Raw genomic sequence first — 14,842 nt, 5'->3', positions numbered from 1 at the left:
GACAAGCAAAAAATGAGCGCAAAAGGAGGAACGATGTGAAAGGAAAGAAGCCATGTAACGGATTCCTTCTGGGAAAGAGGAGAGGCGGCCGGATGGCACAAAAGCGGTAGCCAGGCCTCTCCTTCGGTGGTTTAACCCGGACTCCTTTAAGAGGATTGTCCATCGCCTGGCTAATCTGCCTGCAGCCGACGCAGCAGAACGCGGTGGTGCTAATGTAATGAGACTCGTCCCGTGACCTGCTTGTCAAAACCGCTGCCGGTAGACCAGGGACCCGTCTTCAGTCAAAGATGCATCCAATCATCGGCTTGATGAACTTCACTGGCCACTGAGTGGTCGCCGGAACGAGGCAAGACTCACCCATCCAAGGGGGGTGCCCTGGATGCCTATTTTGAAATAATATCTTGTCTGTGTTAGGGCTGACATGAATGCTCATAATAGGGGAATTAGCTGGCTGCATATTGCACATTGATAACCCCTAAAGATGGAGATAAAAGCTACTGATATTAAATATTAGAAAAAGGACACAAATACTTTGTAAAAGAAAAAAATAACAATAATAAAAAGATCTGAAATATAAACACTTCCACACAATCATTTCTGTGAACAATAATTACATTACAATGATCCATGCGTGCTGTGTTTATTATTTTTCTATAATCTATCCAAATACCGGCGGCACGGTGCCGCAACTGGTACAGCGTTGGCCTCACAGTTCTGAGGTCCTGGGTTCAATCCCGGACCCGCCTGTGTGGAGTTTGCATGTTCTCCCCGTGCCTGCGTGGGTTTCCTCCGGGCACTCCGGTTTCCTCCCACATCCCAAAAAGATGCAACATTAATTGGACACTCTAAATTGCCCCTAGGTGTAATTGTGAGTGTGAATGTTTGTCTCTATATGCCCTGCAATTGTCTGGCAACCAGTTCAGGGTGTACCCCGCCTCTTGCCTTTTGACTGATTGGATAGGCTCTAGCACTCCCTGTGACTCTCGTGAGGATAAGCGGCTAAGAAGATGGATGGATGGATATATCTTAATACCAAAGGGAGAATGAGGGAAATCATGGCCCACTACAGTCTTGGCAAAATCAATAGAAATGATCTCCGCATTTAGGTCTTCAGTTCCACGTAAAGTGAATAGAGATGAATAGAAATAGAAATAATTTTACATCACAGAGGAGAGTGTTTGTAACAACCTTAACAAGCTTTTAAAAATCAAGAAGAGGAAATAAGACTTCAAAATCGGGAAAAACCAACCGTCTGTCCTCGCGAGCAAATGCTGTGGATGTGTCCACTGAATGTGTCAAATCCACGATTTGTTCAACTGTCAATCAAATACTACTGCAACCTGATCAATGGATGCGAATTCGTCAAGCATTTTTCCAATGTCTACACATCATGTAATGCCTGAGCCGCAAAAGTTGATTCGATTAAAGTCTCTCGGGGCTGAAACATTTCGGACCGGGTTGATGTGAGGCTTTCCGCACCTCTTGCCCCAAATCGTCTTGGACAGGCTCCAGCACGTCCTCATCCCTAATGAGGACAAGCACAATGAATTGAAGGATGATTCCCGACACTGTATTAAATATCCATCCATCCATCAATTTTCTTAGCCACTTGTCCTCACAAGGGTTGCGGGGAGTGCTGAACCCTATCCAAGCTGTCAACGGGCAGGAGGCGGGGTACACCCTGAACTCGTTGCCAGCCAATCGCAGGGCATATCGAGACAAACACCCGCAACACAATCACACCGAGGGAAAATTTAAGGTGTCCAATTAATGTTGCATGTTTTTGGGATGTGGGAGGAAACCAGAGTGACCGGAGAAAAACCACGAGAAAACTCCACACAGGCGGGTCCAGGATTAAACCCTGGACCTCAGAACTGTGAGGCCAACACTTTACCAGTTGCTTTACCGTGCCGGCTGTATTAAATATAAACCACCAATGCTAATATTATATGCACTACAGCACCACCTGCCGGATCTGGCGGGCACTACTCATCCTCGGCACAATTTACCACTCGTTACTCCAACTCAATACGTTTAAAATCTTTATCTTTGGTTAAATTCTTTTAAATGACACCATGAGTTGGGGTGTTTTTAAATACCACATCCAAATCTGTGTATGTCAATCATAATGATAGGGAGGAATGATTTTGTTCATAATTATTCGTGAGCCAATTTGGGTAAGAAAAAACAAGTTGTTTTATGTTGTTAATTGTCTTGTAAGTTAACACAACAGCACAATAGCATAGAGTACATGAGCAGAAATGTGATATTAAAATATAGGCTTGTGCAAAATATTCATCACATTGTTTCTTACATAAGGTGGCACTTATTCCACTTTACAGGAGTTTTGCGTATCATTTTCATTTCATTGGTTTACAATGATATTTCAAAAGATGAACTATTAATGTCATATATACTGTTATTGAGACAGCAAGCTGGAAATGAGTTTTTAAATGAGCCCCCAGAGTTCCCAACTCACCATGAGGACCCTGCACTCCGGTTTCAACCCAGCCTCTCCTTTTGTGCAGGATATGTCCCAAAGATTTTTGTTTTGTCTAACGCTGGTTGAACAAGTCAAGCCTGACATTCTTGGGATTGCTGACTTCAGAAGATTATCCCTGGGGGGGTCACATCAACCACATCCATCACTAACATGGGTAAGAATAAACGTTTTTTAAATGATGTGACCTCTTCATTGTTACAGCAAAAAAAAATACAAAAATCACACGTCCGTAGTTTTGATTATTTTTTTTTTTATTGAAAAAGAAAAGACATTTGTTCATAATCACACAATTCCAGCAGCATTTTTGTGGACAGCTATAAACAGGTTGAGTGTGCATTGGAGCATAAATTAAGCCCAAACATTTGACATGCAAGCTTAGTTTGTAATATTCAGTGCAGGCGGGAAGATAAAAACGGTGTGCTGTGTTTTGAAGGGGTTGTTTTTGTTTCATTTTTTTCAAAAGAACTGCCAAACAAGCTCTTTAAACATTAAAGATAATGGAAGAAAGCACCAACGGATCATTGCTTGAATTATGCCGGCGTTATTAACAGTCTGCGAGAGAAAGAGGGGGAGGGAGAGAGAAGTCACACTTAATATAAGCAAGAAAAAATCTCACTGAGGCTCAAACATGGAGAAAAATGTTCAAAACAAGGGAGTGTGTTTCAAAAGTTCAGATGTTCAGTCCACAGTCTGCTTTTTTTTTTGGAATGTGTTCCTGAGGTAACACTAGAAAAAAAAAAAAAGAAAAAAAAAAACAGTTTTCTTGACATAGTTTCACAATATAAAGCTACTCCCGACAGGACCATTATAGCTCGTCGCGCATCTTGTCTCCGTTGGGTCGAACCACGCGGCCGATGTACAGGATGGACTTTGTCTTGTTGTCCTTCACGAGGAAAACGAAAGGGTGGTCCACGTAGAAAAGCTTAGGGTCCCGCAGCTTGTCGGAGCCGAAGATGGTGGTGTCGAACGGATTCCCTTCGGTGTTCAGCTCCAGGGCGGACGCGTGGAAGAAGTCGGAGAGGTACAGGTCTTTCTTTCCGGAGATGTTGGACAGGTCCGCCTTGGCCTTGTCCACCGCCTCCGTCAGGCCGAGCTCAGCCAGATGTTTCTGCGGAGAACGAGAGAGACAAGACACAATTAATCACTATTTTATTCAACATTAAGTGTTAGCATCTTAAAGGGTAAGTACTTTTGCCATATTTACCGTAATTTCCGGCCTATAAGCAGTGACCTTTTTCACACGCTTTCAACACTGTGGTCTATGCGGTGATGCAGCTAATTTGTGCATTTTTTCTAATGGCCGCAAGGGGGCACTCTAGAGGAAAAGGTAAGAAAAGGTGGGATATATTTGCAACGGAAGTGACTTTTACCAGTCCGGCCCTGTTAGCGCTGCGCTAGCGTGTCACTGCCATGTTTCAATGATTTTTACCAGTATGTTTTTTTTTTTTTGTTGTTTTTTTAAACCAGCCCTGTTAGCACTATGCTAGCATTAGCGTTTGCGTTAAACTCTGTGTACTGTTTTTCTTTGTAAATATCTGATGTTTCAATGTGGGTTTCAATGTGGGCACTTGCGGCTTTTTATGTATGTACCAAATGGTATTTCCCTTACAAATGTACTGGGTGAGGCTTATAACCAGGTGCGCTCTGTAGGCCGGGAATTACGGTAGTTGTGTTTTATTTTGGTTACATTCTCTTAAAACATCTACGACGATTAGGAATATTGAACATGTTAATTTGCTTTAAACATTGCCTTGAGTTTCTGAAGGTTTTATGTTGGGAATGCAAGTTAATTTACAGAAAGGACGTTCTTCCGGCAGCATGGGTCGTGCTACAGCAGGGCAAATAACAGAATTCGCATAGAGATGAATTTGCAAACGTAGACGTGCCAATAGTTCTCCGTAATGCGCATTACAAAGTGAAACAAACCCCACTGACTTCTTCGCACTTTCACATGACGATTCCTCGTCTTACCTGCAGGTTGTGGCTGACTTCCAAAGACACTTTGGGCAGCGAGATGGCCACGGCCCTGTTCTCCATCTTGCCGAGCCAGGCATCCACCTGTGGCCTGGTCAGCAGTTTTTCCAGGCGCCCCAGGGGCTCCAGGTGGTAAGGCATGATGAGGATCATGGAGGCCTGCTTCTGGCCCAGAGGCATGTCCAGAATGTAGAGACTGTTCTGCTTGTCTTCGTAGAAGTCGTACAGACCTGAGGAACAGCGGGACAGAGAGAGAGATCGGGTCTGAGGTCTTCAAAAATCTGCCGCCGGAAAAGAGAAATAACTGAGGAAACGTACCTGTGCGGTGCATCATGGGAACTGCAACAGTGAAGGATCGAGTCACCAGGAAGCCACGGTTGTCAACCATCTTTTCATGGAACTTTTGATCCCAGTGAGCTGTGAGAGAAAAGACAAGCCGCTAAGTTTCTGCGCTTCTGCGTTTCCATCGTGAACTTCACTTGCACTCGTCAACATATTGTACACATTCAAACAGTAGCTGCCCGTACGGATTTAGCCATGAATATGTATGAAATACCGTGTACAGTATTTATCCCCAAAGTAAATAAATGAATAAATTAAGTTTAAAAAAAAAAAACAATGGTGCCCATTTGAAATATGTTAGGTTAAAAATAAAACAAAGTAAAATCCCTGTTAGGGCTCTCGGATTGAAAATGTTAACTCGTGATGAATCACAAAAGAAATATTGCATTAAACGTGTTTCAATTCTAATTACTCACACAATTTATTTTGTCCAATTATGCTGAATTACCTTAACCGCAGAAGGATATCTAAAATTCAGTGCGGCTTGCTATAAGGTCAACGGCTACACTAGTGCAAAGATCTTCTTGTTTTCCTTTCGGCTTGTCCCGATTAGGGGTCATCACAGCGTGTCATCTTTTTCCCATCTAACACTAGTGCAAAGATGAGTTGGGGAAATACCGATTGGTGTGATTGGGAGCAGATTTTGCTTCAAAAGTCCCCCTGACAGAATTTGCATATAATGCGACATCCATTTACTTAGCCACTTATCCTCACAAGGGTCGCGGGGAGTGCTGGAGCCTATCCCAGCTGCCAACGGGGCAGGAGGCGGGGTACACCCTGAACTAGTTGCCAGCCAATCGCAGGGCACGTAGAGACAAACAGCCGCACTCAGAATAGTACCTAGGGGCAATTTAGAGTGTCCAATCAATGTTGCATGTTTTTGGGATGTGGGAGGAAAGCGGGGTGCCCGGAGAAAACCCACGCAGGCACGGGGAGAACATGCAAACTCCACACAGCGATGGCTGGGATTGACCCCGGGTCCTCAGAACTGTAGCAAAATCTGATATTATGTGTGGTATATTTGGTGAATGTGATTAATGGCGATTCATCAAAATTCAAAGATGTGATCAACTTGACTTTATTCATTAGTTCATTAGCTTATCATCGTGAGCGTTGTCCATGCGCTGGACCCTATCCCAGCTTTATCCAGAGCCTCACTAAATGTAACATTTTCAAGAACGAGTGAAAACAGCTACGATAAAACGCACGTGTACTCACGTTTGAAGAACATAGCGTTGACAATCATGGCCCCGTCGGTGTTCACCACCTCCTTGGTGATCTCGGGCAGCTTGCCGCCCGTCGACTTGGCCGCCCACTCGTTGATGGAGTTCACGGCGCTCCTCTTGTCGCGGAAGTTTATTTTGGAATGCTCGTAGTTGTAGTGCTTCTTGCTGGTCTTCACAAAGTCGTCGGCGAAGGCCACCGAGCTGGGCCCGTACAGGCGGTTGTTGATCTTCCACGTGGTGTTGCGAGTTTTGGCGTCGCTCACCTGTGGAGGGACCACATCACAAATATCATGAGAGGCCACAGGATACCACGTCGAGTATGCTACAAGATTTTGAGATGTATAGTATGTAGGATTTGTTGGAATGTTAATGAGGTGACATAAAATCAGAGGAGTTTCATATAAGGATGAGGTCAAGGCTGAGAGGTTCTTCTTCACCAATCTCATCTAACAAGGCCTTTATGGGACCTCCTCGGACCAGTAAGGAACCGAAAACAATCTTTCCCAAATTGTGCATTTGGAACCACACATCCACGTGAAATGGAATGCGAAATGGCCTTATCAGTGTTGTTTAATTTAAATATGATCAATTAGGAGTTACCACATCTCCTTCACAGTTCTGAGGGGTTCGAATCAGAATCAGAACCAGGTTAGTGTCACTTTACTTGGCTAACTCATCGACAGAAAACACCGAAAACTGTAATGGCCTGAGCTACGACATCTAATAATTGATTATCCAACAACTTGGCAAAAACCGCATGGATCGCGCTAACGGTAAACTATGATGTCAAGTAGGGGGCCGCAAAGTATTGTCCCACGGGCCTCAGTCGGCTTGCAGGCCTCGAGTTTGAAAGAAATATCCCGTAAGCTTCGGACATCAACGATTGGCTGTCGCACCTCTGAGAGCAGCTCGGACAGGCCCGCGTGCAGATGCTCATCCTTGAGTTTGTCGGCGTGCAGCAGGGTTTTGACCTGCGAGGCGGTGGACGATTTACTCCCGAGGGCAACCATTCCCAGCGAGGACGCGAGCACCACGGGCGAGATCAGGATGTTCTCCGTCTCTTTCACCTTCGCCATGTTGTGGTAGAGGCTGCGGAGAAAGGGCAAAGGGATTGTTACCCACAAAATGCAGATGAATTAGGACTGCAATTGATTGTCGTGCCAACCAACCTGAAGGCCAGGTTGGCGCTCTTGTCGGCCATCGTGGAAGCATGACCGCTCAGTTTCTTGTCCTCAGCAGAGGCCGCGAGAGCCAGCAGGCAAAGAGCTACGAGGTTGCTCACCCACATCCTGTTTTTCTGTAGCTGTAACGGCCTGAAAACAAACGACAGGGTTTAATGCCTGTTAAGTTTAAATATGAATCAGATTCAGTGTCCTTTATCGCATCTTCCAACTGAGGCAATTGTTCGTCAGTGAGAAATATGAGGAAAATGCTCGTCTTGGCGTGTGAAGGTCAGGAGGAGGAGGGCTTCCATCGAGCAGACATGTTGCTCGCCACGTCAGCAGAAGGATTTGGAGCTGCCGTCGCCTCAAACTTTGCACCAAGATGTAATCCGATCCCTCTCTGATCTCGCTTGTGATTTAGAATATGTGGCAAATCTGCTTTTTGTTTGTAGACAGGATACATTTTTTTTTTTTTTTTTTTTTTTTTTTTAGAACCTTCATTCTAATCATTCCCAACTGCCCATTTAAACTTTTCGATTCAACGGCACAGACATCTTTGCAAACTTCCTTTTCCCCATTATGAATGAAACACAGGATGTCTCTATACCGGGCGAGTTGGGTAATGCAAAAATCAGATGACATTCCTTTCACACACATTTTTTTTTTTCAATTCAACATATACCTTGAGATCTTTTGTTGTCTGTGATTTTCATTCTGAAAGACAAGAGGTGTATGTAATAATCCCCATAAAGGTGGCAGTAAAACATGACTCTGTGAACTTTTGACTGCCTTTAAAACTTGAAAAAAAAGTACTTTTTCCTCTCAGGAACAAAACTGGATATCCACTGTGCCACATTTATGCAATGTGTTTCCAAAGTGTAACTATGAACCTGATTGTTTATGGATTAAAGATTAGGAAAGACAAAACAACCTTAATGCAGATTTTGTTGCAAGATAGTTGCATAAGCAGATTCTTTCCAAAATATTGATGGCATTGAACAGATTCATTCACATTTGAATAGAGCAAAATGACAAAATCCAACAGCAACTGCAAAATTCGCCAAAAATTGGGTGCTGTAACTTTAAAGCAGTCAAACAAAGCGGCCTTATTCGAGTGCTCCCTGCATTCCATCCTGCAAACAAAAGTACACTATCTTCTCATAATTACCTGGCAAAGATCTGCAGGGTTCGTCCTCTCGGTTGTGTCCTGTGGATGGTTCCGCTCGGGCAAAAACTCCCTCTCTATATACCCGCAGAGAAGAACTTTCTCGAAGTGGGAATGGGATAGTCAAATGGATTTTGTGGGGACGGTGGGAGGCGGGACATCCCCTTTTTGGAACGGGAGGCAGTCAACTGATCTGAGCTCAGTGCATAAAGTTTTAGCAAGAGGACACACTTGAGCGAAAAATCTGATTTGGGATCAGTTGTAGTTTGCAAAGACTTACTTACGAGACGCTTTTAGGTCATAATGCACGGCTTTCTGACTCAATCTTATGCTTTGGTTTCATCATGTTTAAAATAGCCAATTTTGTATTTTTAGAATAAACTCAGTCACTATTATACATGCAAATACTTTGCAAATTGTTTGTGTATTATAATCTTGAGTGTTTTGCTCTTCTGAAACTGCCATAACCTCCCTCTATTACATTTGTGTGCAAGTAAAGACAAAAGCAACACTTTTGCCGCAGTCTTCAGTGACCAAATGACCTAACGGGACCCGTAAATGCCTTTGCATGTGGCTGCGGTCCACACATGAGTTGGAAGCCCTTCCCCCACCAGTGCCACGTCAGTACGACTCAGCTGGATGCAGGGGTAGAAAGATGCGGGGCACTTGCGATTACATAAATCGCAGTGATTTAAGGCCCAAGTGATTTGACCCACTCTGCACAAACAAACTTAGAATACTTTGAATGGGGGAGGGAAACATTTTTTGTTCAGATTCAAATTAATGTACATCTAATCTAACCCTATATTCCTCAAAGTCATATGTATGCTGCTGTTGTTGCTTTCTACCGCTCTATTCTGTGATGAGAGTTTTCCGAGCATTATTGGAGGAATTTCTTGAAGCTCTCTATCAAGAAATCCTTGCACATGCAGCCCTAGGTTAATTGTCCTGACATGCCTAATAGTGAAAGTGACTCACCTCTTTCAGGTTTTCCAAAACTACTTCACAGCCTACTCACCATCCCATTCTTATTCATACCGATCTGACCATTTTACACCTTTTTTCTGTATTGCTGTTCAGTCATAAAAGAACAAAAGTGGGTTTACAGAGTCAACTTTTCACCTTCTGAGGTAGTATCAAGAGTCCTAACATGGATGGGACGGTGACAGTACGAAGTATTTTACATAGTATATCTATATTCATTTCACAATATCCAATTTAGCTGTGTAAAAGTTGGATAAATCATGAAATTCTGCTAAATCGCTATGTGAAAGTGGCAATTGCAAGGACTCAACTTGGGCCTGTTAAAACCCACCCACCACCATAAACCTGGCCCACCCCTTGGGGGTTCATTGTAATCCCGTCTGAGTGCAACAGTTTGCGTTGAAATTCCTCATCTTGGGGGTAAAACATGTCTGGTCAAATTTGCTAATAAACATCACCCACGGTGGAGCACGCGAGACTTTTGCGCTCCGGTAAAGGCGGATAACAACGATGAGCGGGGAAGGAAAGGTGAAAGGAAACTGCATGCAAGGAATCACTAATGTTAATCTTTATCTCTAAGATACAAGTGGATCAGCTGGGAAAGCGTTTGCCTCACAGTTCTGAGGTCCTGGGTTCAATCCCGGACCCGCCTGTGTGCAGTTTGCATGTTCTCCACGTGCCTGCGTGGGTTTCCTCCGGGCACTCCGGTTTCCTCCCACATCCCAAAAATGTGATTGTGAGTGCGTCTGTCTCGATGTGCCCTGCGATTGCCTGAAAACCAGTTCATGGTGTATCCTGCCTCCTGCCCGTTGACAGGTGGGATAGGCTCCAGCACTCCCCACGACCCTTGTGAGGATAAGCGGCAAAAGAAAATGGATGGATGGATGGATGGATGGATGGATGGATGGATGGATGGATGGATAGATGGACGATACAAGTGGACATTACCCGACGGTACAGTGAACTTTTGGTTCGTGCGTCTGCTGCACAGTTCTGATGATGGGGGTTTAAATCCTGGCGCTGCCTGTGTCGAGTTTGCATGTTCTCCCCATTCCTGTGTGGGGTTTTTCCAGGCCCTCCAGTTTCCTCCGACATCTCAAAATCATGCATTAATTGGAACCCTTGTGAGGATAAGCGGCTCTGATAAGGTCTGAATGAATGAATGAATGAATGAATGAATGAATGAATGAATGAATGAATGAATGAATGAATGAATGAATGGTCATCCCACGATTTTCTCTTATGCTTGTCCACTTGTGCCAAGCAGGGCAAAAAGAATCTTTAAGAACCTCAAGCACAAGCAACTAAAATATAGTTGTAAAAAAATGCTATTCAACTCAAGTTATACACAAGTAGTAAAACAGTGCAGTATTTCCAAAACTACATGCATTCAAAGGTGTGTAAGTAACCTTTGCTTAAATTTTTCAGATGAAACCGATGTGAATGTATCGAAGGGAAGAGCACGGTTGCTGTTGTTACTTGTGTTTTATTGAGTGTTTAACACTAAAATATGCGTTATTTGTGCAAAGAAGGTCATCCTTGCGGGTATCTGAATAAACAAAATTCCTCATTTACTCCTTTTTTGCGCCATCTGTGTTGCTTGTCCTTCAAGCAAAAGCAGAGTTGTTGAGGATTGGGGTTCCTGTTTATCTTTCTTACGTGCCAGATGGGCTGTAAAACAGATTAAATATTAGATTAAAGAATACAGTAAATGGAAAAAGTCCACAGACCCAACGTTTTTGTGATATATATGAAAGGAAAAAAAAGCCAAGACCAATACATTGGTTACCTTATTTAGTTATGGGTTTAATCCAAGGCTGATAAAAAAAAAAAAACCCTGATTCGTTTCTAACAGCTGTTACGTTGCACTATGTACTCGTAGTCACTAGGTGGCGCTCAAATCATCCAAATAAATGACATGTGGCATCTGTAACATTGCATCATTTGGCAGCTGTGCATTTGGAATTACGATTTGGCTGTGAATTCAATCAGAGTCATACTACTGTTACTTATTTGCAAATGCACTAGAGGCTTACTTCCTACATTGATATTCTCACATAAACCCTGGCGATATTGAACACCCCCACCTGCAGAGGAGACCGCTGGCCCGCCATCTGGGTCTTCCTGTCAGTGGATCCTGACATTTACAAGTATGTGGAGATCGATGGAAGAGAAGCAGGTGGAACTTGTGGACATACAACTCGGGAGCGCAAATGCAGAAGTGACAATAGTAAAACCGAAGGTGGGAGGTGAAGGTCAGCTCGGCCTTCTATGCTGACCTACATTTACAACATCCATCCATATTCTTTCCCGCTTATCCTCACGAGGGTCGCAGGGAGTGCTGGAGCGTATCCCAGCTGTCAACGGGCAGGAGGCGGAGTACACCCTGAACTGGTTGCCAGGCAATCGCAGGGCACATAGAGACAAACAGCAACACTCACAATCACACCTTGGGGCAATTTACAGTGTCCAACTAATGTTGCACGTTTTTGGGATGTGGGAGGAAACCGGAGTGCCTGGAGAAAACCCACGCAGGCACGGGGAGAACGTGCCAACTCCACACAGGCGGGGCCGGGATCGAACCCAGGACCTCAGAACTATGAAGCCAACGCTTTACCAGCTGATCCACCGTGCCACTGGAACAAGTACAAGAGTCTAATTACTTCAGCCTTATATTAATATAAGACAATATGCTTATTGTTTGTGGAAACCTTCAATGCGAATGGGCGGCGATCAATTCAGGGTGTACGCCCCCTTTTTCTCCCAAACCAGGTGGTGTAGACATTGCTACTCATGCTCACTAGAAAATGCTTTTCCAGAGTAAATTTTGGGCTGGTTATGCAGCGACATCAAAGTGGGGCCAGAAAACTGTAGGATTCATATTTTGTTATTGTCAAATTTGAGCCCAACTTTTTGTGTCACATTTGAGTAATCCAACAACATGGCTGCATTTGACCCAGCAGTTGGGTCGCATTCGATCCAGTGGTACAGTGGCATTCAACCTATTTTGGGGAAGACGGCCCCAACCCAACACGCAGAGTCAACACCCCTTCAGCCAGACCTGCTGGTATGAAATAATGTTACTGTTAATAAGCATTGGTGGGTTGGTATAACTAGGAACGCATTGGGTTACCCAAAAAAACACACATTTTTATATACAAACAGAGAACAAAAGAAGAGAAAAGAAAAAAAGGCAAAAGGAAAAAAAGGGGAGAGAAAAAATAACATTAATTTACATTAATTAACAGTGGGATAATACCTTTATAAATGACAGAATATGAGGGTTTCTCTCATCTCCAATTATCTAATCTAGTAGGTCATCCTCAACCCGCAAGTGAGCAAAAAATAAAAATAAAAATTAATCTTAAAGGGAAAGCAAGAATAATCGTAGTCGTGAAAAAAGAAGAAAAATTATACCACCTCAAAGTCCCTGACAAAAATGTTCCAAAAACAATGTACAATGATTTACATATTCGCTTCAAGTAAATTTTATTTTTTTTTTTTTCAATTTTTCTTGGTATCGGAACCCTTGGGTGGTACCTGTTCTGACAACGAGACAAGATGCAATACTTACGAGTTAAAAAAAAAAAAAAAAGAAGAAGAAAAAAATACACCGCCAAACACGCTAAAAAAAGACAATTATTATAATTATATTAGTTTTTTTTTACCCTGTCGTATGTTGTTTCTACTAAGTCTTGCAACTGAAAGGATGTTTAACTGTAGATCCATTAGTTGCAGCCTATTGATGTTGACTAATATGTGACGTGTTGTCTCAGAATATGCCTGAATATTGATGTCTCATGTACTTACATTATATCACTGAGTGAGTCATGCGTTTGTTATCTGTACTAAAGTCTCCATTTGCAGAACACAAAGACGCATTTGGGAGTTTAAGGATCAAACTTTCATTTTTCATTCAACAATGACTTGGGAGGTCATCTGTAATCTTTTTTTTTTTTTTTCTATTTTTGTCATCCACATGATGGTTCTGTCAGGCAAACTTATTAAAGAGGCTCGGCTTTCAAATTAACGCGGAGGGAAAACACACAATGCATGCAGACGAGTTTCATGTGCGTTCGTGGGCTTTCAAATAATCTTATCTCCCAACGTCAACACGGTTATATTTGATAAACAGCAAACAGAGAACATGCACGCCTCTTTGGCTGCAAGCCTGTGACATGAACTGCAGTTGCGTTCATGTACCCTCGGATTTCACACACATACTCACGTGACGGTAAAGGCTCAACGACACGAAAAAAAGTTCAACACATATTACACACTTTAGAAGAATAATGATATCCCATAAATGTATTCACTTCAATGATTTTCAGATACATGTGCAGAAAATAGTTAATGTAATATCGAAAGTATATAGAAACCAAAAAGTTGGACGCCCCGTGAACGCGCAGACCGGCCGGGAGTAAAGTCAGTTTTGTGACGCTTTTGGCTGCTCCAGATAAAAAGCACCGACGGCACCTCGTACCTTTTAGTCCTCTGAATGTTTCGGCCGGGGCGACGACGCGAGCTCCCACGCCGAGAAGGAAGAAGGACAAACCGTTCGGCCGAACGGGGAAAGGTTGAGAGGGAGAAGGGAAAGAAAAAAATCGCTCTTGGATGCTAAAAAAAAAAAAAACGAGAAAAAAAAAAGCAAAGACAACGTAAGCGCTCGTCCGGCTCGTTTGCCATTTTTCTTCTCTGTTTTTTTTAGGGGGGTGGGCTGTCAAACATAGACTTTGTCAGCATTTTTTTTTTTTTTTTACCAGTTAGCCACCCCTCTTCTCCCCCTTTTTACCCTCCAAACACACAAGCCCCTTACCTCCACTTGCCGGTTGTGTTCTCGAGACGTCAAATTCCTCCGACCTGGAACAGAAGTGGTAGCACCCTCGCGACAGGTGAGTACTGTAATGGCTCCTGCCATTTACCTGGATGAGCACTATCTTTTTGTTCATGCGTCCTGGGTTTACGTTCCACTTTTGAAAGTCACTAATATTCTCATCCAAACGTTGTGTGAACATCTGAAGAACTCAAACGCTGGAATGACCTGGATGTTTTTAACCTCGTAATTTAAACAGACATATGTGGCGACCCCTAACGGGACAAGCCGAAGGAAGAAGAAGATGTGGCAAAGAAGTGTTGTGCGCTGTCACAATTCTAAATATGAATTTTATTGCTGCCACTATTCAGCTTCTGCAGTTATACTCCACCCTGACATATAGGGTAGCTACATTATAAATTATTCATACAGTGTCAAACTCAAGGCCCCTGGGCCAGATTTGGCCTTATGTGTCCCGTGAAAGTTTTCCTTGACTATTGTCAAAAACTCAACATAAAATGTTCATACAGTAACGAAATCCAGGGGCGGTTCTATAATGTGATGATGAGCCATGGTGTGGTGTCTTTTGGCAGATTTGTTTTCCTCAGCAGCATCTTGTGCCAAGGAACTATGTAGAATTAAGTTGAGGAGCTTCATTTAGACGAGAATCGC

At 43.3% G+C, this 14,842-nt stretch overlaps 2 protein-coding genes across 4 annotated transcripts in view; one reads left to right on the top strand and one right to left on the bottom strand.

The window, feature by feature from the left end:
• Window positions 1–2,742: 2,742 nt before the first annotated feature.
• On the bottom strand, window positions 2,743–13,956 carry serpinh1b (serpin peptidase inhibitor, clade H (heat shock protein 47), member 1b). 3 transcript variants are annotated; one of them, XM_061826989.1, is made up of 8 exons: window positions 8,377–8,939; window positions 7,891–7,922; window positions 7,215–7,358; window positions 6,942–7,134; window positions 6,038–6,308; window positions 4,796–4,894; window positions 4,475–4,707; window positions 2,743–3,611 (listed from the first exon to the last, which is right to left on the bottom strand). In XM_061826989.1, the coding sequence occupies exons 3-8, from the start codon at window positions 7,331–7,333 to the stop codon at window positions 3,309–3,311; spliced, it is 1,218 nt and encodes a 405-aa protein (XP_061682973.1). In that variant the 5' UTR covers window positions 7,334–7,358; window positions 7,891–7,922; window positions 8,377–8,939; the 3' UTR covers window positions 2,743–3,308. The 3 variants fall into 3 exon arrangements, with proteins under 3 accessions (XP_061682973.1, XP_061682974.1, XP_061682972.1); XM_061826990.1 differs by lacking the exons at window positions 7,891–7,922; window positions 8,377–8,939 and adding an exon at window positions 13,841–13,956; XM_061826988.1 differs by lacking the exon at window positions 7,891–7,922 and having other exon boundaries at window positions 8,377–8,937.
• Window positions 13,957–14,120: 164 nt separating this feature from the next.
• The window catches only part of gdpd5b (glycerophosphodiester phosphodiesterase domain containing 5b), a 41,122-nt gene continuing 40,400 nt past the window's right edge, over window positions 14,121–14,842 (top strand). Inside the window, 1 exon segment of the mRNA XM_061826986.1 lies at window positions 14,121–14,249. The gene's annotated coding sequence lies outside the window, so the exon portion shown is untranslated.

The sequence above is a fragment of the Syngnathoides biaculeatus genome, chromosome 8 (assembly GCF_019802595.1).
Source record: "Syngnathoides biaculeatus isolate LvHL_M chromosome 8, ASM1980259v1, whole genome shotgun sequence".
NCBI lineage: Eukaryota > Metazoa > Chordata > Actinopteri > Syngnathiformes > Syngnathidae > Syngnathoides > Syngnathoides biaculeatus.
This window is presented reverse-complemented; position numbering and strand designations above follow the sequence as displayed.

Excerpts from the sequence above, each read along its gene's own strand:
- serpinh1b (XM_061826990.1), bottom strand. The coding sequence starts at position 7,333 with ATGTGGGTGAGCAACCTCGTAGCTCTTTGCCTGCTGGCTCTCGCGGCC. Across the intron at positions 6,309-6,941 it reads TGTCCGAGCTGCTCTCAGAG|GTGAGCGACGCCAAAACTCG; the intron begins GTGCGACAGCCA and ends GTCCCTCCACAG. Across the intron at positions 4,895-6,037 it reads CAACGCTATGTTCTTCAAAC|CTCACTGGGATCAAAAGTTC; the intron begins GTGAGTACACGT and ends TTTCTCTCACAG.